The 23,535-nt window shown below is 42.2% G+C and overlaps 1 protein-coding gene across 5 annotated transcripts in view; it reads left to right on the forward strand.

Moving 5' to 3' along the window:
• The window catches only part of MYO6 (myosin VI), a 262,279-nt gene that overhangs the window by 101,751 nt on the left and 136,993 nt on the right, over positions 1-23,535 (forward strand). For all 5 annotated transcript variants that reach the window (XM_040428669.1, XM_040428670.1, XM_040428671.1 and 2 more), the window contains exons 11-12: positions 946-1,126; positions 8,386-8,530. In XM_040428669.1, the coding sequence (XP_040284603.1) occupies positions 946-1,126; positions 8,386-8,530 (326 nt within the window). The remainder of the gene's footprint in view (positions 1-945; positions 1,127-8,385; positions 8,531-23,535) is intronic.

The following is a 23,535-nucleotide window of genomic DNA, read 5'->3' on the forward strand; positions in this document are numbered from 1 at the left end:
CTGTCATGGGATGCTGAGCAAGAGGGGACAGACCCGTTTAACTCTGACATAATAGATAACAGATTCGTCCCCAATTGACTTTCAATGGAGTTCATGATGGATCCGTCCTTGCTATGTTAAAGATAGTACCGATCCGTTCATAATGGATGCAGATGGTTGTATTATCAGTAACGCAAGCATTCTTGCTGATCCCTGGCTGATCCATCAAAAGCGCTAGTGTGAAAGTAGCCTTAATAGGAACGGTTTTATTTGCATATATACAGGTCAATATTTCTCTATAATGTCCTCCATGATCCTGTCGCTGCTTCTGAGGGAGTAAGATCAGGTTAGGAAGCAGATTCTCCTCTACTTTCTATATGCAGTGGATGGCAGCAAGTCTCCACCTGCCATCTCTGGGAAAACTGCAGACAAGACTTCCAGCATGCACAGAGAAAAACTATGCCAAAATGGCAAAAAATTCTTATTCCTAGTGTACACCCACTGTACTGTTGATTGATGCAAAGTTTGTTGAAAGGTTAGGTATGCTTTAAATGATGACATTAGTTTCTTGTGAACTGATATGCTCCACTATCATAGATATTGACTGAGCATGCAAAATGGCTGCCTTTGGTGTGTAGGTGATGAGTACATATTTTGTTTTATAGGAGTTGTCTAAGATTTTTTAAAAATTCGGCTTTTTTTTCCATGCTAGAAACAGCACCATTCTTCTGCAAAGGATGTGGGAGATATTGCAGCCCTTGTCCATTCAAATATTTAGAGCTGAGCTGCAATACCACACGCAGCCCATGGACAGAAGTGGTGCCGTTTCTGAAAAATAAGCAGACCCCTTTTTTCTAATCCCAGACAACCCCTTTAACTTTTGCATGCGCACTTACCTTTTCTATAGCACAATGTGAATAAGATCACATTCATAAAATAATCCTAATCTCCATTTTTACGTTATAGTACCTTAAACATGGCTCTCTAAAGGACCCACTGTTAGATGATCATGGAGATTTCAATCGCATGTGCATTGCCATGAAGAAGATTGGCTTGGATGACAAGGAGAAGCTTGATCTTTTTCGAGTGGTTGCTGGCGTCCTCCACCTTGGAAATATTGATTTCGAAGAAGCTGGGAGCACCTCTGGTTAGAAGACATTTTATTCTATTATTCTATCAGTGTAAATGTCATCTGAAAGGCAGCAAGTTTGATTTGAGTCACAAAGCACAAAGTTCTTTTAAAAAGGAAGGGAATAAAATGTTCTTTAAGTTATGTGCGGAAGCTTCCCTCAGATAGTACACCAAGGACAAGGTCTGAAAGAAAAATGAATTTTTCAAAACTCTCTCTCCTGTATGAGTAAATGGAAAGGGTGATTTGATTACAAGTAAATGAAACCGCCATCTGTACGATTTGATTTGTAAAGGTCTTTAGGAAACAATAAAAATGCAGTGTAGTGTGACTGCTGCAATGCAGGTGAATTGCAGAGCGGCCCCTTTCACCGGTCTGCGGTCAAGGTGACGGATGGTCACCCTTACAAGAGCTGTCTCGCAGTGTTCTTCCTCAGAGATCGAGATATGCTCTGTCAGTAAAGGGTTAAGTACACATATACAGGCAGTACACCATTTTATCTTGTGTAAGGGTTGCTGTTACCCCTGGTTTACTGGAGTGTGGGCAGCAAACGGATAGTCAGATTATTCGGCCGTTGTAAGCGCTACGGGAAATCTTCATCATTCTCCTCAGGGATTCCTAAGAAATAGAGTTGTGTTTGATGGACGCAGGCTGTTATATGCCTTCAGATGGAGTCAGATCTGTGTACCTCGGTGAAAGTTATCGCTAGCTCGCTGCGGGGTTTTGATGGTTTTAAGAAGAGAAGGTAAGGGCAGGGCGATACACAAGCAGAATATGTAATTGTGAGCGAGAGCGCGGTGTGCAGAGGAAGATCTTCTGAAGGCTGATGCCGAGCCTGCACCTTAAGTGTGGTAGTGCCACTCTTGTGATGGCTCAAGTGCCTCCTGTTTTATCTATGTAGTGCTGAACCGTGTAACTATCAGCATCTTGACGCCCTAACATAGTGTCTCTAGTTCAGTAAACTTTGCACAGTTCCGTTTTTGGCTGGATTATGTGTTGTATAAAGATCCCTTTAAGACATTTGTCTGATATCAGTTTACCTCCATTGTACAGACTGTGGAAAAATACATTATGGGGCGGATTTATCAAAACTAGAATTAACTACACAATTAACTAGTAGCAGCCGGAATCTGTACCATCTGGCAACGCCGGATCCAGAGAGCTCCAACAGACTGTTCTCTGCCGGGACGCCTGTCGGCGGTGTGAAACCGGCCTAAGCAGATTGTTCCAGCTGCTGTACTTCGGTTCTGTTTCTGTAAGGACTGCTGCTTATTCTTGACACTTGTTTTACATTCCTCCATCATACGTCTCTAGGAAGCAGGTCCAGTTCAGTGTTCACGTTTGCGATGGATGCCATCAGATTTGACTATAGGAATCGCACTACATGCTTTGCTCTTCTTCCCATAAAAAGAATGTCATTATGGCAAAACTTTAACAGACCCCATTGTAAGGGGGTGAAGTGTGCTAGGCTCCTGCGGTGTCCGTCCTAAAACAGATATGGCGCTGTGTCCTGGCTTCACCTTGTATTCATTGAGCTATGTGGGGAAATCTAGTCTCCGTCCACTGACATTCAACATTGCTTCATGGCCGAAATGGGAATCTCCACAGTAAGCACTTGCCGTTTCTGTAACTCCCGTAGCAAACAATGGCAGCTACACAAACAGAGTGGCACAGCAAGCTACACTGTTTCCATTACCCGGAAGTTCCGAAAATTTCTCAAGTCTGTCCTCCCCTGTCAGGCACTTTTTGTGGTTATTTCTAGAGATGATCGAATTTCTAAAAAATTTGATTCAGCAGGTTCGCCGAATTTTCTAAAAAAATTAAGTTTGATCCGAATTTATTAATGGCAAATCGTGTTAAAAAACGTCTATTTCCTGGCTGCAGAGAGCCTTTTCTAGTGGTCTAGAACACTGTGCCTTGTAGTAACACGCATAGGGAGTAAATAATACTGTGAGTCCGTATGACATGCAGATGACAGGCATCGCTCTTAGAATCAGTGCACACTTTAGGGCAGTCACGGGGCCAAAACTGACCAAATAACTCAAGTGTGAACTCAGCCTTACAGGTCGATGTTAGTGTAAAGAAGCGCACTCCTTTTACACCGTCGTCAGCTGATTCCACATAGATGTCTACAGAACCTGGTTAAACGCTTATACAAGTAGAGCCCCCCCCCACCCCCCCACAGAGTGGAGTGGGTGTCAGCAGTAAGTTTGTGTTTAAGTCACTGATTATTTTGCCCTTCCTCTGATCCGTCAGAACAATAACCCCAAAAAAACTGATCCTGTCTGTGGAGCATCCGCCTTCACTCTGTCAGTATTTGGTCCGTAATCCATCAGTATTGCTAAAGCCCAAAAAAACAGGAGTGGATCCAAAACAGAGATTACACGTGAATGGAATATTTGCATGTCTTCTGTGTTTTCTGTGTTTTGTACCCACTCCTGCTTTTGGCTACCAAATCATAAGCCAATTCTGATGCATAATAGGGACCATGTCATGCAAGCCTTGTAGCTGTTACATAGACAGGATCCGTTGTATGAATCCCCTAATTCACCCAGCTCCCAAGTGCGATCAGCTACATCATCATCATTGAGTACTGTCTGCACGTCACTGATGGTCTCTGGGTCAGGGGCCTGACTGCTAGCAACACCAGCTCCCACGCCACTCTCCTCATCACTACTTGCCCGCCTAGTGGAGGAAGCGGCGGATGTCTCCTTCACATCTTGGCTTGCCAGTAGCTGCTGACTGTCTTCTAGTAGCTCGTGCTTACTGTATAGTGGAGCTGAGCTCGCAGCATACAATACTTCATGCCAACTAAGGGTTGTGTCTGATAAACCCACTGACTCTTGGCTGGGGGTGTCTGATGTCACTTGCAACGAAGTCGAAGATCGAGTCAACCATTCAGGAACTGCTGGTTTGCTGGTTCAAGACACGACCGCTAGCTAACACTGGGAGCTCAGGCCTCTCGAAGTGACCCCTGCTGCCACGGCCCCTTACTTTGCTGCGCGAGAAACATTTAGGCCTATACCACTCTCTTGTGCAGGGCCTGGCACTTCTCTGTCTGACATACTGTTAGATCAAATAAATAAATAAAAAGGAAATTAAAACACCCCAAAAAAGTCAAATTTTATCACTTCACCACACAACGGCTAATAAGCCCTTTTTTCCACTAATACATGCCAAAGAAGGCTTTAGAACATATAACTGCACTGCTGAATGGCAAATAGGCACTTACTTTTTTCCACTTATACGATCCACAAAAGGTTTTAGAACATATAACTGCACTGCAGAACGGCAAATATATATTATTTTGCCACTAATACACGCCAAAAAGGGCTTTAGAACACATTACTGCACCGTTGAAATGCAAATATATATTTTTTGCCACTAATACATGCCAAAAAGGGCTGTAATTTTCGCACTTCACCACACAATAGCAAATCCTATTTTTTGTGCCACTAATACACACCAAAAAGGGCTTTAGAACATATAACTGCACCCCTGAACGGCAAATAGGCCCTTATTTTTTTCCATTTACGCACACCACAAAAGGCTTTACAACATACAACTGCACCGCTGAAAGGCAAATAATATATATTTTTTTGCCACTTATGCACACCAAAAAGGTCTTTAGAACATATAACTGTACAGCTGAATGGCAAATAGGCCCTTACTTTTTTCCACTTATACACGCCACAAAAAGCTTTAGAACATACAACTGCACTGCTGAACAGCAAATAATATATATATTTTTTTCCACTAATACACGCCTAAAAGGGCTGTAATTTTCTCACTTCACCACACAACGGCTAATAAGCCCTTTTTTGTCCACTAATACAAGCCAAAAATGCCTTAGAACATATAACTGCACCGCAGAAGGGCAAATAGGACGTAGAAATATTTCCTTGTAATAAACCCTGTTAATGGCTATATCAAACAGCACTTGCACCCCAATAACAAGAACGGTTTGCTGGAATTACAGAGCTGTATAATGGCAATTTGGATCCCCAGTCAGTGCAGCAAGGTGTAATAGGACTGTTCCTATTACCCAGACTGTAAACTACCCTACTGAACCCTGTTCTGATTTAATACTGTGGAATAATTCCTCCCTATCCTTTCCCTGAACTTCTATACAGCAAAATACAAGTTTTAAAGTATTTTCTACCACTGCCCCTAGCGCCTGCTGACGTCTCTCCCTGCGCTAAGTACACTGGAAAATGGCTGAATCCAAGATGGCTGAGGGTATTTATAGGGCTGTGACATCACAGGGCTGGCTGTTTATTGGCTGCATGCATGGCATTGTGGGTGATCCCTCGTTCCCAGAGTTCCTTGCTTCATGTCCTAATATGTGCAGCAGCCATTTTAGGAAAAAATTGCAATTCGTTACCACGAAGCGTGATTAAATTCGGATTTGGTGCAAATTTTATTTTTTTCAGAAATTCGGATCGAATTCCACTTCGTCAACTTCGATTCGCTCATCTCTAGTTATTTCCATCTAGGCCATGAAAGGCTGAGATAGGATAATCCATTTAAAGGGTTAAAAACCCATTTGGCATACCCTATTAGGGGATTCTGATTTAACAGAAGGGAAAGTCCACTGCTCATCTCTTGACCAGAGTGGGGAATGGCATGATCTGCTTATTATCAAGGTACCCTTCTAAGGGTACATGCACACATTCAGGATTCATGTGCGGCGCATCCGCACTGAAATCCGCAGGTGTTCGCAGGCAAATCTGTGCGGTCAATCCGCATCAATTGGTGCAGATTTGCATGCGGATTTTCTGCATGCGGATTTTACTAAGTGAATGAAGAAAATCCGGTCAGGAAAAATAAAATAAATTGACATGGTGCAGATTTTAAAATCCGCACTGCAGGTCAAAATCCGCGCGGAAAAAATCCGCATTGTGTGCACTGAGAATTTCAAATTCTCATAGAATAAAATGTACATGACCTACAGTGCGGATTTTCCGCACGCAAATCCGCGCGCAATCCTGATCGTGTGCATTTAGCCTAACAAGTAAGGATTTTCCAATGCGGAGAAGCCCTTTAAGCGGCATGTAGGTAGACTAACTTCATGATTTGTTTAGCATGGGTTAAGTTATCCTAAGCAGAATGGCTGGCATGTAATAGTACAGTACATTTTACTGAAGGGGATCTTCAGTAACGGTAGGTCATGAATATCAGATTGGCAGTTGTCTGACGCCATAGACATGGCAGCGGCGAGCAGCAAGAGAGACAGGAGACGGCACGTACTCGTGGCGTGTGACTTCCGTTCAAACAGCTGATTGGCGCGTGTGCCGGATGTTGGACCCCCGCCGATCTGATATTGATGAGCCAGGGCTTTTTTTTCTCCGAGAAAAGGTGGTGAACCTCACCCCCCCCCTCCCCTGGCCACGCCCCTACCCCCCCTAGGACCGCCCCCTAAAACCGCCCCTTTAGAGAACAGGGATGCAAGTAAAATTGCCAGTGACGGTCGTGACAGCCAGGCTGCCAGTGCCCGCGGCAGTGGCGACTCTAGGAACAATATATAGGGGGGGGGGGCACAAAGATGCCAAAGTCAAAAATGGGGGGGGCAAAAACAAAATAAGTATATATAAATAAGATTACAAAATACGAGAGAATTGCGGTATGCAGGGATACATTTATAATAAAACAATTTACTTACAAAAGCAGCTATTCCGTCGTCTGCTGTGCCGTCCTCTGCTTGCTTCTGCGGATTCTTTCCCCTTCTCTCTGTCTCTCGTCAGTGCGCAGGCGCACTGTTATGGGGGCATCTGTGGATGACACTGTTATTATGCCTCTCATTAGCCCTCATTATGCCTCTCATCACTCCCATATCAGCCCCCATGCCTCTCATTAGCCCCCATATCAGCCCTCATGCCTCATTAGCCCCCATTATAAGCAATTATGCCTCATTAGCCCACATTATGCCTCTTATTAGCCCCCATTAGCCGCCATTATGCCTCTTATTAGCCCCCATATGCCTCTTATTAGCCCCCATATGCCTAATTAGCCCCCATTATGCCTCTAATATTCTAATTAGCCCCCATATGCCTCCAATTAGCCCCCATAGGCCTCCAATTAGCCCCCATAGGCCTCCAATTAGCCACCATAGGCCTCCAATTAGCCACCATAGGCCTCCAATTAGCCCCCATTATGCCCCCAGCAGCCATTTTTTATAAAATAAAAAACCACTTACCTCTCCTGCTCCTGGACGGACGCCGCCTGCAATTTTCTTTCTCCTCAGTCGACTGTGCTCTGAACTGGCGCGCACAGCGTGAGGTCACAGAGCGCCCTCACGCTGTGCGCAGCCCTGCACAGCCGACAGCCGAGGACCAGGAAGTGGTGAGTACAGAGCGTTCACCACTTCCTGGTCCTTCGGTTCTAATGAGCGCTTTAGTATTCATTAGTATTCACCTGGGAGAATCGGCGGGGGGGGGGGGGGCACCCGGGGGTGCAAAGAACAACATAGGGGGAGAGGCGATTGCCCCCCCTCGCCCCCCTCTAGCGACGCCACTAGCAGCGGGCCGGCTGGGCCCAGTAACTAAAGGGGGGCGGGGCGAGTCGGCGAAAATAGGTGGCGGAACGCCAGAAAAAAAAGGCCTGTTGATGACCTATCCTGAGAGGATAAGTCATCAATATTAAAAGCCCGGAGAACCCCTTTAATGAAGTATCAGATTTGATTACAGCAGTATGGGGGCAGAGTGGTTGGTACTGTTACCTTGCAGTACCAGGGTTTCAATCTAGGGGAAATATATTCTTCCCGTGTTTGCATGTTTTTCTTCTGGGTAGTCCGCTTTCTTCCCACACTCCGAAAACTAATAGATTAGTAGGCTTCCTCTGACATTGGGCCTAGTGTGTGCCATGTGGAGAGGGTTTTGTGAGCGTCGTTCGGGCAGACATGCGTGTGACTGATGGCATTATCTGCGTATATCGCAGTGGATTATTTTTGCGCATCAGAAACCCATTTCTGTCGTTCGCTCTTAAAGCGTTGTCTGCTTTCTATGGCGGCACTGTGCAGTTCTTTTCCATGCAGACGCACCGCTCTATCCTTTTCAGTCCCAGTTTTTCTTCTGTAGAGCACAATACACTTTTGCTGTGTTGTTGTTTTCCAGCTGCTTGCCGATTTCATCATATACAGGGAGAAAAGTTGAAAAGAGTAGATTTTTATAGAATGGATCTTTTTGGACATATGCCTATGATGTAGGCTAGATGCCGAGCGCTGTTAACCAGTTATGTCGCTGTATTTTACTGACCTTTTATCTTGCATTAAACACCAGGTGGCTGCACACTAAAGAACAAATCCAGCAAATCTTTAGAATACTGCTCTGCACTCCTTGGACTGGATGAAGATGATCTGCGCGTCAGTCTAACCACACGTGTCATGCTTACAACAGCAGGGGGCGCCAAAGGCACAGTTATCAAGTAAGATTGTTTTCCTGCTATTTCTTTTCACGCCGTCAGTGCAAACAATTAAGTGGCAGGCAATATTTCTCCAGGGCGACATCTTCCTCCTGGATAAAAATGCTTTGCTCCTGGAGACCCTTTTTTTTTATATTTTCCCCCTTATCGCTTCACTTTGTAACAGACGACGAAACGTGAGAAGTGAGACTGGCATTATCAAATCGGATATAAATGAAGGGCTACCCTTACTTGCACCAAGCTGTGCTGTATAATATGTCAGCCGCAGGTTCCAGTTTCTTCTTCTCTACCCAGGACCTAGCAATGTAACACAGTACGTCCTAGATGGTCTGATCGGCTCTCGTTTTGTGGCACATGAGAATGTTAGCCGTTGACACTGCAATCAGGAAACCAGTGGCGTCTGCTCTTATGTATTAACCTATGCTTCTCGAAAATAACAGGACTACGAAGGCTGCTTTTGAAGGTTTGCAGCCTGACTCTCATGAAATGCTCAATAATACAAGAGCTTGGCATGTGCTAGGCAGGAACCATAACTGATTTAATGAGCCATTCGCAGTCGCTGAAGATCGATTTACGTGTTTTCACAGTATATTTTTCTTTTTGCTCTTTTTAGCTACATAGAAGGCCAAGTGCATCATGATTGACACATAAGTGTACTTGTGAATGCCTGTTTTTACTGGAAGGACATGATTTGTATGCAGTGTTTCCCATTTTTCTAAAGAAGTCCTGTTCTGTTGATGCTGAATAGCCAGATGCATTTACATTACTGACTGATTTCAAGGGTGTGCTGTTTGCAGAGTGTTACGAACAGGAGGGCCACTGATCCCCAATGACGTCAATTAGACTTTCTTTTATTTTTTATCCAATGCTTTGGTTTCTTAGAAGTAAAAGGCAATTCTAACAGGAGTTATTCTTCCTACAGAGAATTATATATTCCCTGTTACCCTATTATCACATTTCTTCTGCTAGCATTAAAGTGTCTTAGGTAATTGCCCCTTTTTTTTATTTGAAAGGCTTAGTTTTTGTTTTAGATTAAAAATGTCCTATGCAGAGTGTATTTAAAGGGGTTTTCTAGTTTGCATCACCATCCTTTAAAATCATTTATGAAGGTAGCTGTAATTTTGTATTGTATGTCTTTCACCTTTATTGCTCCTAACTTCTGTTCTGGGCTGACCGTGTCCATGCACAGGGACAGATTGGCCATAGACCCCACAGGGGAATTTCCCGGTGGGCCAATGCCCTAGGGGGCCACCCATGTGCTCCTCTCTGACGCTGACCGGGTACATAATGAGCTCTCAACAGTAATTAATTAATGCTGTGAGAATCAGGTACTCATGTACCCAGACAGTGACCGCACATGCCCTCCTGAATTCAACTTCTGTGGCCTGCACCTCACCTCCTAAGCCCCCTGCTCCATAGACAACTGGAGGTGGACAGAAGATGGTAACTATTGATGGCCACCACAGAGGGCTTGCTTATGGGGCAGTATATTGTGATACACTGTGTTATTTGGTTTTGCTGGGATGGTATTTTGCACTATGGTATTGTCAACCCCACCTACTTGTGTTGTCCTGTCTGTTAATTTGGACCTGCCTACAAAATAAGACCACGTTTAGTTTTTTTTTTAGTTTTTTCTCCCCAGGGCCACTTTAAATTCCCAGTCCCCCTTGTCTAAGCAGCTCTTTATTTCCTGTGACGTTATGTCCATTGATGTGTCAAAACAGGGACAGTGACAGGGGGGTATCTATGTAACTAGCTGGGTGTTGTTAGGGGCAGTGATAGGGGGGTGTCTATGGAACTGGGTGGGAGGAGCTATAAACTAGCTGGGTGTTAGGGGCAGTGCTGGAGCTGTGTGAGAGAATGGAGAAGTGCATCATGGGTTTGGTTGGATAGAACATCAGGAAGTGATATATACAGGATGTCGGGAAACCAAAGTGATTGGTTTACATGATGAAAACAGATCAGGAGAATCTAAATTGATAAAGGAAAGGCATAGGGAAAATATACACAAGGTCAGTAACTACTGTAAAACCATTGTAACCCTTGAAAACCCCTTTAAGGCTATAGTTCTAAAATATCATTAGACTGCTACTAGATTAGTCATTATTCATAAAATGATATCCTGCTAAGCAGCAGATTGCCAAAATTGTATTTAAGGGGTTAACCCATGACTGTAAAAAATAAAAATCAGACATCATACAGTACAGGACAATCTCTTTCTAACAAAGCTAGAACCAGCCCTGTACCTCACATGGATCCAGAGATCTCCCCATTCATTGCTCTGCTAGATTTATATCAAGCTGGCAGCTCAAGGGGAGTGTCTTTTTTTTTTCTGCTGCAGCCAAGGGGGCGTGTCCATGCTCTCCCTATCACAGCTCAGGAGACAGTAGGATGAAACAGAGCATGTGCGGCTTTTCAGGGAGTAGGTAAAAGAAATATGAAAAAGAACAAACAGCAGGTGGCGCTATACAGATACATTGTATTGAATAACTCAGTGGCTATGCAAAATTTTTAATTACATGCAATTACAAAAGTATTCAGATCCAGGTGCTGGTTTGAAAACTGTAGAATATTTTTCGTGGGATAACCCCTTTTAAGCCTATGTACACATTATTGTCATGGCTTCCATTTGTGATGGGTTTGTGACTGTGATGTGGTCTGTACATGCCACCGTTTGTCTGTGAAATGCATGAGAGTATGATACGTATTATGTTATCATACGGGAAACTGACCCCTAGGACATCCCACACATGATCTCTAGAGTGTAGGGTTGTCGCACTGCTAAATCAAAGTTGTGTTTTTCTTCTTCAACCCACATGACCAAATAGTATTAATGCAGGCCTTGTGCTCCACAGGGCCTGGTTGAAGACTGCTGTGTAGAGAAACCTTAGGGTGCTGGCACACAGTGCAGTTCCGAAATGCATTTTAGGATTTCGTTTTTTATCGTAGCTAGCTGAAATTAGTTAAATAATTCACACTATGAAGAACATCAGGGTTTAAAGGGGTTATATCCCCATTTTCACCCAGTCAGCCCCCCTGACTTGAGCATCGGAGCAGTTCATGCTCTGATGCTCTCCTTTGCCCTGCGCTGAATCGCGTTAGGCAAAGGTATTTTCTGGAGTTCCGGTGACAAATCGGGCTCTCCTTAGAGCTGGCTTCAGTGAGCCCGGTGGCATCACCGGCACTGATGGGCGGGCTTCAGCGCTGCCCTAACTTGTAAAACGCTAGTGCATCGCTAAAGCCGGCCCATCAGAGCTGGTGACTTCAACGAACACACTGCTGGGCGGAAGTAAATAAAAGAGCCCTTGCCCTGCACGATCCTGCTCAGGGCAAGGGAGAGCTTCAGAACATTTCATGCTAACATCAGAGGGGCTGCCTGGGTGAAATTATGGGTATGTCCGGGTTTAGCTCTGAATCCGGACAACCCCTTTAAAGAGGTTGCTAAACTGGCTACATTGAAAGCTGCATCCTAAATGCATGTCAGAACTGCACTCACGCTCAATGCTAGGGAACATCAAAAAGGGACAATTAATTTTTCACAACACTGTACTAAGGGGGTTTTCTGGCAGGATGACATTTTGTCATATAAGGGGTAAAATTGCATTGCTGCCCTCACTGATTCCTCATTGCTGCCGTTCCATGTTGATCTTCACTTCCTGGTCCTGGCTCGACATGCAGGAGGTGGCAGAGAGGCATGCTCAGCCAATCACTAGCTGTAGCGGTAACCCCTGTTAGCCAGTGACTGAGCAGGCAGCTGTTGCCGTTTCCTGTGTGTTCAGCCGGGATTAGAAAGAGGAGATCGAAAACCCAGTAAGTGTCAGAACAGCAGTGGTGGGGATTCAGTGAAGTCAGTAATGCTTTTTTTTTTCTCCGTACAGTATTATAATATATTGGCTCTGATGACCTGAAGTTATTGCTTTGCGAAGTCAAATTAATTTGTACTGTAAAAAAACATTTCCTGAACTCGGGTTAGGTTCCAAGTGGACTTCGCGAAGCAATAACTTCAGCTCATCGGAGCTCCTGCTCCCTGTTATGTTTGTTCAAATAACTAACATCTTGATTTTCCAGATTACGTGCTGGGAACTCAGGGCATTAAAACCATGGAAATAGTAAGGTTTATTGTCTATGGATTTGAACAATTTTCTGGGCTCTATAAACCATCTCTCTGGCATGGCATGTGTGCAGAGATTCCATTAGCTGTATCCCATATCCTTAGGCAAGGTATCAGTTGAAGAACATTTCTGTTTTCTACCACAGATTGGACACTATGAAAAAGACAAAATTAACTTGTATTTGGAGCATGTTTAATCATTGGTTATTTCCCTATTGCTTGTATGGGGAATTAACTGTATAAAATTAATAAAAAGTAATAATAACTTGTAAAACATTCATGCGTTAACAGCTCCTTGCAAGGTGTTTGACTAAAAGAACATCCTTTAAAGATATTATTGTCCTGAGATGATTGAAATGATAATTTTCTGGCAGCCTAATCTCACTTTGGAAAACATGAATCCCCACAAATGCATATGAATTTTTTGGATTTGAACTTACTGTGTAACTAATTAACTTGCTTTTCAGTGGGTTTCCCTTTTGTGTCTTTGGGGACAAATAGTTGTTCCAGTTGAAAGTTAATTAGTAGTTCTACTCTTCCCTTCTGGTTTCCCTCATCTTTGCTACCCAGAGAATATTGATAATATGAATTGCAAATCCAAATAAATTCATAGAATTTCAAAGCTTCATTGGCTTTTTATCAACCATTTTGCATAGTTTTATCCCGTGCTTTACAGATTGTAATGCGAACAGTTTGAAGTAAGACCGAACCATATAAAACTTGTGTTCTTCGCCCTTCTTCTAAGACATTTGGATTTCTCTATGTTATAATCTGAAGAGCAGATGTAACTGGATTTACAAATTTTCTTTAATCACAGCACTTTTATGTGACAAACATACGGAAATTAATGTTCCCACCCCAGAGGAGATTTAGTTCTGTTCTTTAGGCTAAAACACTGCAAAGGCCAAAAGTATCAGAACGGCGTGAAGAACACGAGTGTCTAATAGTAATGCTTCTTCCAAGATGCAAGAACTAAAGTAATGGAATTGGTAAAATGTCTGAGATTGCATCTTATAGTAAATAATAGGATATAGAGCAACAAGGATTGAAATTTTTGCAGTAATAAAGTTATAGTTTGTATTCTTCATTTTAAGTATGCAAATTAGCTGTCACCCAGAAGGAAGAAAAAATGTCTCTCTAGTGCCAGGTATCTCAGCTCCCCAGAGCTGCATCCTTTGGTCAATTGGTACCATGCTCTGTACCGATGAGGGACAACAACCTTGAAACACTGAGTCATGTTTCATGGCTTTTTTGAGTCTCGCATTGACTTGACTGGATAACTACCTATAGATGGCACTAGAGAAATGGCTTTCTTCCTTTTGGATGAGAGCTCATTTGCATATTGTCCTCCTAGAGCTTTGACTCAAAGACTGCATACCTCAGCAGGATCTCTTTGGTGAGAACCAGTACTCACAGTGCTATACCCTTTGGAATGCAAAACGTACAGTAAAAGGAACAAATCGAATGTCATAAATTGCTATCGGGATATCCATGGGGTGCCAATAAAACCTTCACCACACCATTAGTCTGCCTATACTAAACTTTTATCTGTCAGGAAGAGTTAATTCATGCTGCTTATGCCATTTCTGACCTCCTCATCAACATGGTGAAAGAGAGATCCGGATTCATCTGACCTGGACATTTGTTGTGAATTCAGACACATTAGTTGGAGCACCAGTGTTGTATTTGGCTGCAATTTGCTTGACTGTACCCTCCTGTTCATCAGAGCGTTTCTGGACATCCTCCTGTGAACGCTTTTGTGGAAGACTTGTGTTTGTCCACAGGATCCCTTTTGACTGGATATTTTCCTTACATCATACCATTTTCTGTGTACTCTCAACACTGTTGCATGAGAAAACCCACACAAAATTGCCAGTTTTTGAAATTCTGGGCCTGGCAAGTCTATCACAGATGATCATGCTTTACTTAGAGTTGCTCAGTTGGCTAAATTTTTCCATTCACTGTGAAACTGATGAAACTGATCCATTGAAGACTTGCTTCAAGGCTCTCACAAACAGCCCCAAACGGATCAGTTTAGCCCCAATGCATTCTGAATGGATGCGGATCAGTTCAGAATGCATCAGTTTTGCTCCGTTCCACCTCCATCCCGCTCAGGAGGCGGACACCAAAACGCTACTTGAAGCGTTTTGGTGTCCGCCTGGCGGTGCGGAGCCAAACGGATCCGTCCTGACTTACAATGTAAGTCAATGGGGACGGATCTGTTTACATTGACACAATATTGGTGCAATTGTAAACGGATCCGTCCCCCATTGACTTTCAATGTAAGTCAGGACGGATCCGTTTGACTTAGACTTTTTTTGACTAAGTGTATGCAGACGGATCCGTACTGAACGGATACCATTGTTTGCATTTATAGGTGCGGATCCGTCTGTGCAGATACCAGACGGATCCGCACCTAACGCAGGTGTGAAAGTAGCCTAAAATGTTTCAGATCATCAAACAAATTTGAATATCAAAGATAACCTGAGTAAATGCAAACATCAGTTTTTAAAGGAGGATTTAATTTATTAAGGGAAAAAAGCAATCCTAAACTACCTGGCCTTATATGAAAAAATAATTGCCCCCTTCCTTGAATTAACTGTAATTAATCACAGTTTTTGGAATCCTGAAGTCTATTTCATTAGCCACACTTAGACCTGATTTACTGTCAGACTTGTAGAGTCAAAAAAATCACTTAAATAGAACCTGTCTGACAACATGAGTAGGCTAAAAGATCACAAAAAGCAACACATCATGCCCTGATATGAAGAAATTCAATAACTAATGAGAAAGAAATAATTGATATCTATCAGTCTGGAAAAGATTAAAAAGCCATTTCTAAGACTTTGGAACTCCAGGGAACCACAGTGAGAACTATTATCCGCAAATGAAGAAAACATGGAACATTGGTGAACCTTCCCAGGAGTGGCTGTCCTACCATAATTACTCCAAGAGCTCATCTACCACTCATCTAGGAGGTCACAAAAGAACCCAGAACAAGATCTAAAGCACTGCAGGCTTCACTTGCCTCAGTTAAGGTCAGTGTTCATGATTCAACAATAAGATACCAAAAATGGTACCCGGGTGAGAGTTCCAAGGAGAAAACCACTGCTGACCAAAAGGAACACAAAAAAGGCCCGTCTCACATTTGTCAAAAAACAGCTTGATAATCCCCAAGCCTTTTGGGAAAATATTCTGTGAACTGACAAGACAAAAGTGGAACTTCATGGAAGTTGTGCATCCCAATAAATCTGGTGTAAAACTGGCACAGCATATCAGAAAAAGATAATCATACTGACAGTCAAACATGGTGGTGGTAGTGTGACGGTCTGCAGCTGCTTCAGGACCTAGACGACTTGTTCTAATTGGTGGAACCATGAGTTGCGCTCTCTACTAGAAAATCCAGAAGGAGAATGTCCGCCCATCAGTTTGTAACCTTAAGCTCAAGTGTACTTGGGACAGTGATCCGAAGCACACAAGCAAGTCCAACACTGAATGGCTGGAAAAAAAAAAGGTTTTGGAGTGATATAGTCAAGTTGAGTCTGGACTTAAATTCAGTTACGAAGCCGTGGCATAACCTTAAAGAGGACCTTTCACCACTCCTAACATGCCTTTTTTGATAGCTTCATGCATTTTCCCCATGTAATAACAATTCTGTAGCATCTATTCTTATGTCTCTATGTTGTGCCATTCCTTTATAATTCCTGCTAGAAGTTATGAATGAATTGCTATTAGCCTTCAGTAAGGGTACAGAGGGGTGTTACCAGCTGGGGGGGTGTACCTGCACAGTCTCACCCTATCCAATCAGTGCAGCCATTTTCAGACTTTGCAGGTACACACCCCCAACTGGTTTCCTCCCCTCTGTACCCTTACTGAAGGCTAATAGCAATTCATTCATAACTTCTAGTAGAAATAATGAAGGAATGACACAACATGGAGCCATAAGAATAGATGCTCCAGAATTGTTATTACATGGGAAATGCATGAAGCTATGAAAACAGACATGTCAGGAGAGGTGAAAAGTTCTCTTTAAGCAGACAGATTTGAAAGACTCATTGCCAGTTGTTGCTGCCAAGGGTGGCACAACTAGTTATAGGTTTGGTGTGCAGTTACTTTTTCACATGGGGCCAGTTTGGTTTGGATAGCTTTTTTTGCCTTTTATACATGAAATCGTAATAAAAAAACTGCATATTTGTATTTACACAGGTTATCTTTGTCTGATATTCCAATTTGTTTGATAATCTGAAACACGTGCAAACACAAAATAAATCTTTAAGGGGGCAAATTCTTTCTCAGTAGTGTGTGTATGTATGTGTGTGTGTGTGTGTGTGTGTGTGTGTGTGTGTATATATATGTATGTATGTGTGTGTGTGTGTGTGTGTGTGTGTATATGTATGTATATATATATATATATATATATATATATATATATATATATATATATATATATATATAATATTTACTACTCACAAAAAGTTAGGGATATTTGGCTTTCAGGTGAATTCATGCTGCAGTAATATTATATAATGAAAGTAGGGCATTTAAGTAGAAGCATTCAATGGTGATTTCCTCATCTCAAACAATTTATGGAAACAGAAACAAACAGTGGTGGGTATACCCCCACAAAAATGTCATGTGGCCCTGAGCATCAATTATAGCTTGACAACGACGTCTCATGCTGTTCACAAGTTGACTTATCTGCTTAGGCATGGCATCCTACTCTTCTTGTAGGGTGGCCCTCAGGTCATTGAGGTTCTGGGGTACAGAGTAACGAGCATCTTCACTGCGGATCCCATAGGTTTTCAATGGTATTCAGGTCTGGAGAAAGTGCAGGCCACTACATTTTAGTTACCCCAGTCTTCATCAGCCGGTTCCCTAATGATGCGACCTCGATGAGCTGGCGCATTGTCGTCCATGAAGATGAAATTAAGCCTGTGTTGTTCATGCAGAGGCACAATGACTGGATTAATGATGATGTTATTCAAGTAGTATGGGCTTGTCACTGTACCCATTCGCAAAGTGTAGGGCAGTTCTGTATTGACTAGACACGCCTGCCAACACTATAACACCACCACCACCAAAGATTCGTCTGGTGACAACAGTGGCTGATGCATAGCTCTCTCCTTGACGTCTCCAACATCGTTGGCGGCTGTCATTTCTGCTCACCGTGAATTGACTTTCATCAGTGAACAGCACTGAGGCCCACTGGTCCCTTGTACAGCATAGATGCTCCCTGGCCTATGTAAGATGATGACGCCTGTGTCTGGTGGTATTGTCTGGTACGTTTGCAGGTCGTCTAGCACGCAGACCAGGCTGATGTAATGAGTTTCAAATAGTCTGACGTGACATTTGGGTGGTTCTCCCCTCTTTTAAATATGCCTGGAGTTGTGTGGCATTCATCATCTGGTTCCACAGGACATTGTTCACTATGAAGCAGTCATCAGTGTGGGATGCGGCCAAGGGACGTCCACTTCTGTGACTCTTCCAGTCTCTCTGTATCTCTGTTGCAACCTGCTGATGACACTCAGTGACTTTGTAAGCTTGGTGGCTACTTCCATATGAGAACATCCTGCTTGAGGCCTCGCAATGGCGAGGCACTGTTGGTCATTTGTTAGGTGTTGTCTTGGTCTCATGATGTCAAAATGTGAACAGCATGATGAGGAGGACTGTTTAAATAACAATTCTAATTGATCCAGGACATTTATTGAGTGTTTCATGAGTCAAACACCTGTTGTGAATTAGCTCTTTGTGCAAAGGCTGGCATATCATATATGTTGTGTTCCTGGGCTATTCCAATAGAGTAAAAGAAAACAACACAAAGCGGCTATTACACAGACAATCTGTCACTGTAATTACACGAACATGACTAATTGCCAGAGGAAAGTAAATGCGGCAATGCAGTCCAAAGATACATGTCTCTACAGGGTTATAAAATATTCTAGTGAAATAGCTACACGAATGCCAGCTACAAAATTGTCTTCCATACAATTCAAGTAGCGCTTAAAGCCTGCCTGAGATTCTTGTAATTTATCATGTGACAAGCAGAAGTGACAGCAACCTTATAAGTATAGAGAGGGTAGTGTACCTTGACAGCGTCTCCTGGTAATCACAGATCAGCATGGCTAATCTCCAAGGTTTATGGTGATTCACTGCCTGTCCTTTTACATAATACAGGTTACCAATGTCAAGCAGGTAGCTATGGTATGCTATTGATAAGTGTTACAGAAAAGTATGCAAGCAGTTACTGCTGCCCGTCCCTCAGGGATTGTGCAGACTGTACACCCGTCGTGTGCTTGTTACATTTCTGATTCATTTCTATATTGTTTATGCATTGAGCGACTTAAGCAGCTGCCTTGGCAAATATTAGCTGTGTGGATGAGCTTTCCTATCCTGTACTCGGCTCCTAGATTGGCTTTGTAATTAGCACACACAAACTCAATCCTAATAATATGCTGCAAAGTGCAAGGAAATCTGTCTGCCGTCGCATGCCCACATTTGTTTAAAGGTCTACACTGTACAAGTGCCTAGTCTACCAAGATAACAGCCAAGTATGTCAGAAAGCGGAACATACTATACTGGAACTCAGCCTGTTGGCGTTCTTGATCAATTTGTGTTTATTATCCTTTTTCACTATTATACGATTGATTGAAGATAGAAGAGAAATGGACTGAAACTCATAAGAAAAATACATGATTTTTATTTTTCAAAACAATAATCTTCCAATTGCATTGATGAGCATGAATTAAGTCCTACCAGTATTAGGGTGCGGCCACATGTGCAGGTATTTTGATGCAGTTTTTGCAGTCAAAATTAGCAATGGATCATAAATGGAGCAAAAGTATCAAAGGGAAAAGATATTTATGACATCCTCAGGATGAGTCATCAGTATCCGATCTGCAGGGCTGTTAGATGCTTTGAGCACCGCAGCCTTTTCCTAGGCCAGCGAGATCACTGTACATCAGTCACATGGCCTAGTTGCAGCTCAGCTCCATTCAAGTCAATAGGGCTGAATGCAATACCAAGCACTGCCACTATACATGTACGGCACTGTCTTTGGAAAGCAGCTTAGAGCCTGCATCGCTCACCATAGATTTGTTGAGCACAATGGCTATCACTCCTGTGATAATGATGACCTATCGTAAAGTTATTATCTTTTCCAGATCATAACTTTTTTTATCCACTCCTACAGTACTTTTGGTTTCAAAAGACTGCATAAAAAACAAATTTGTGACAGTACCCTTACTTATTGATGGCATTTCCCACATTAAGGCACATGAGCATATTTGTTTCTATGGGTTTGCAAAAAAATAAAACGTGTGTGCTGTCTGCGTCAATTCAGCCGGACCGGGAATTATAGATCCTGACCTATTCTTGTCTGTTTTGTGGAAAAGAATAGGTTTTTTTTATACAGTGGGTCCCTCGAGAATTGTGGGATGTACACAGACTGCATCAGTATTTTGCAGATTCACGATTTGTGGACCATAAAGCAGATACGGTCGTCGTGTGCAGGAGACCCAAGTCTCCTGCTCTGTAGCAGGAGCAGATCAGGTCCCTGGTTGTCAGAGGCATGCAGGGTCCCCAAGAAGAAGACAGAAGTGGTTTATTGAGCACAATGCAGTGAATAGGGGAAGCCACTACAAAGCTTTTTTTATTGGAGTCATGATGGCTAAGTGTTCTGTGCATAGCAGAGCTGCTGACTCTTAGCAGACCCAAATTAGCTCTGCATGTATTAAAAAAAAAGAGGCAAAGAGACCGCGAGAGAGTATGGAGACCTGTTAAACAGCCATTGGTCTTTATTCACATCTTACTGAATTGCTGAATAAAGAAGATTTACTGCCACACGGCGAGTGCTTCTGTCGGACAGGACTCCATACTTTCTCACTGCTTATTTTCTGGCGAATACCGATAGAAGATGCCTTGAAATTTAAAAATGGAAATTGTTTTGTTTTCTGGTGCTATAGCGACACCATACATTTCACAATGTACACATATTTGACATCCCTATACACAGGCGAATCAGAGCATTTATTTTAGGGCAAATATTTATAATGGAAAACTGTTCATTTTTTTTATTCTTTTTTTACCATTTTTCCTGGCACACCCCTTACTAGTAACATCTGATCATCACTGTAAACTAGTAGCAATTCATTCATAACTTCCAACGTAAATAATAAAGGAATGGTACATCATACAGTTGTAAGAATAGATGCTCCAGAATTATTACATGGAAAATGCTTAACTAAATCAGACATGTCCGAAAAAGGAGAGGTGGCAAATTACCCTTAATTCCATGAGTTTGCGCCATTTAATGTAACTATATGAACATGTGTTCTCCATAGTTCTGCCATATCACTCGGGCCTGTAATGTAGTATCTGATGAACAGATAAATACATTAGCAAGTGTGTTTGCCATTTCTTCTCAAATTCTTGACAAATGTGTGTAAGTGGCGAGTGAATGAATTGTACAGATATCAATTAACGCTGATCTAAAAAGTAGTGACAGATACTCCCTGATCTAAACAGACTATAATTTTATTTAAACGTGCGTTGAATGATATGGCCATACCTTACCTGTGTATGCTTTAAAGGCCCTCACTTGTGAAAATTAGCTTTCTAAGAGGATTATAGGATTTAAAAGGTCAGTAGCATTAAATCGCTCTCTAGTTCCCTTTTGTAAATAGGCTAAAAAAATAAAGTAGAAAACACTTGGGTTAATTTTAGCCTTCCTAGAAAAGAGTTAGTAAGATAATTCAATGATGAAATAAGATGCATGACCATCATAAATACAGTGGTCAATCATGGATGGCAGTGGTCATTTCAAAAAATTTTGAGGATAGGGCAATGACCCATTCATATCTTTCGGGCTATCCACACATCTATATTTTTTGCAAATCTGTATGGCTGTTGCGCAAAATATAGAATGTGTCCTATCCTGGACTGTTTTGCGTTTAAGAATACTGTAGTTATCTCTACTGATAAGAGTGAGAAAAATGTGGGACACACATGGAAGGTATTTGTATTTTGTGCATCCATGGTTATGTGCGTGAGGCCTAAGGGTTTCATGATTTTTTATTTTTTTTATATTAAAGTCTAGTGTTATGTAATTATCCCATTGCCAATCTTGAGCCTTGTTTTATTTGTTTTCTGAAGAATATTCCCGGGGAATGTCATGAGGATCATGAAAAGTAATGATTTTCTTTGCATGGACTTATTTGCATTAGCTGTCAAATCTAACCCAAAGCTACATCTGACTGGAGACCTATCTGATTCTTACATTGCAAGGCTAGGGCTACACGGTGACAGCAGTTGCATGGCGAGAGAGAACTTTACAGATACCAGTGGGCCGTCTATACTTTAAAAGTGCATGTCTGTCTGTTCTCTATAGGCATCCAAATGTCTGAGCCATTTGACCCCAAATTTGACACATTGGTAAATCAGGTGTCCGGGAAGGTTTTTATAAAGGTTTCGACCTTGCCGCCTCTGGTAGGAGCGAAAAAAGTGCTCTATGTCCAGCAATTGTTACAATGTCTTCTCCATCTACCTTCCAGTATCTTATCATAGGCAACCATATTGGCTCACCCATATGCCTCATCAACATGTGAACTGACCATTTATTCCTCATTAGTAGTCTTCCACTCAGTCTATGAGGGGGATTTATCAAAACTGTTGCAAAGAAAAACTGGCTTAGTTGCCCAAAGCAACCAATCAGATTGCTCCTTTTTATATTCCAAAGGAACTCTAAAAAATGAAAGGTGGAACCTGATAGGTTGCTATGGGCAACTAAGGCAGTTCTACTTTACACCAGTTTTGATAAATCTCTCTATATTTTTATTCAATAGTCTTTCCAAATCACATCACGTTTCTGTTATCAGTCACCATAGGGCTTACAAGGGTATGAGCAAAATCCATTGGCCTCTTGGAGCAAATCCATTAAACACACAGACAGACTGACGCTTTATACCCGGACAGCAATAGGTTCTTTTTTTAGTATAGAATAATTAAGACCGGCACTTCGCAGAATTTCAATCAGGAATTCGGTTTATTGGTCAAATATTTTTTCATAGTGACGCGTTTCAGCACCAGTGTGCTTTCTTCAGACTATATACAAACATCTCACATGCAAGCTTTAAATAGGCAAATGAAATACAGAGGAACCGACATCAGCAAAACTCCTCCCCATCATTGACGATAATGGCCGTATAATGAAAAGTATATAGTAGGATGTTATCCAATTCATTTGGTAATCAATTCCGCTAGGAAAAAAGGAAAGTACATTTATAAACTATAAACAAGCAGGATACATCAAAGGAAGCAAGACACATTGTATTCACGATTGAGGCCCCTGGGCTCCATCGTTTGTAAACCATGGATCCAGTAGGCCTCTCTCTTTAGTAACAATTTATTTCTGTCACCTCCTCGACGGAGTAACGAAACACCCTCAATAATTTGATACCGTAGTTGTGCAATATTATGCTTTTTTTCGTGAAAAAGAAGGGGTATTGGAAGCAATAAATTACCTTTTCTGATAGTAGATTTGTGCTTACTCAGTCTGTCCTTCATTCTCATTGAGGTTTCCCCCACATAATAATCTGCATGGACACTTAAGAATGTAAATCACAAATCTGCTATCACATGTAAATGTACCCCTTATCGAAATCCTTTCACCTGAATGTGGATGAGAAAAACATGGACCCTTAATGACACTAGAGCAATTCACACAGTTGAGACAGGGAAACGTACCTTGTCTAGGGGAAGACAAGGTGCTTTGTCTTTTTTCTATTCTATTACTTCCCACATCCGCCCGAACTATTTTAGCTCTGATATTATCGGCACGTTTGTAACACATCATAGGTGGTCTCTGAAACTCTCCTATCTGTGGGTAGGATTTACATAAAAT

Source organism: Bufo bufo, chromosome 4 (genome assembly GCF_905171765.1).
Source record: "Bufo bufo chromosome 4, aBufBuf1.1, whole genome shotgun sequence".
Taxonomy (NCBI): domain Eukaryota; kingdom Metazoa; phylum Chordata; class Amphibia; order Anura; family Bufonidae; genus Bufo; species Bufo bufo.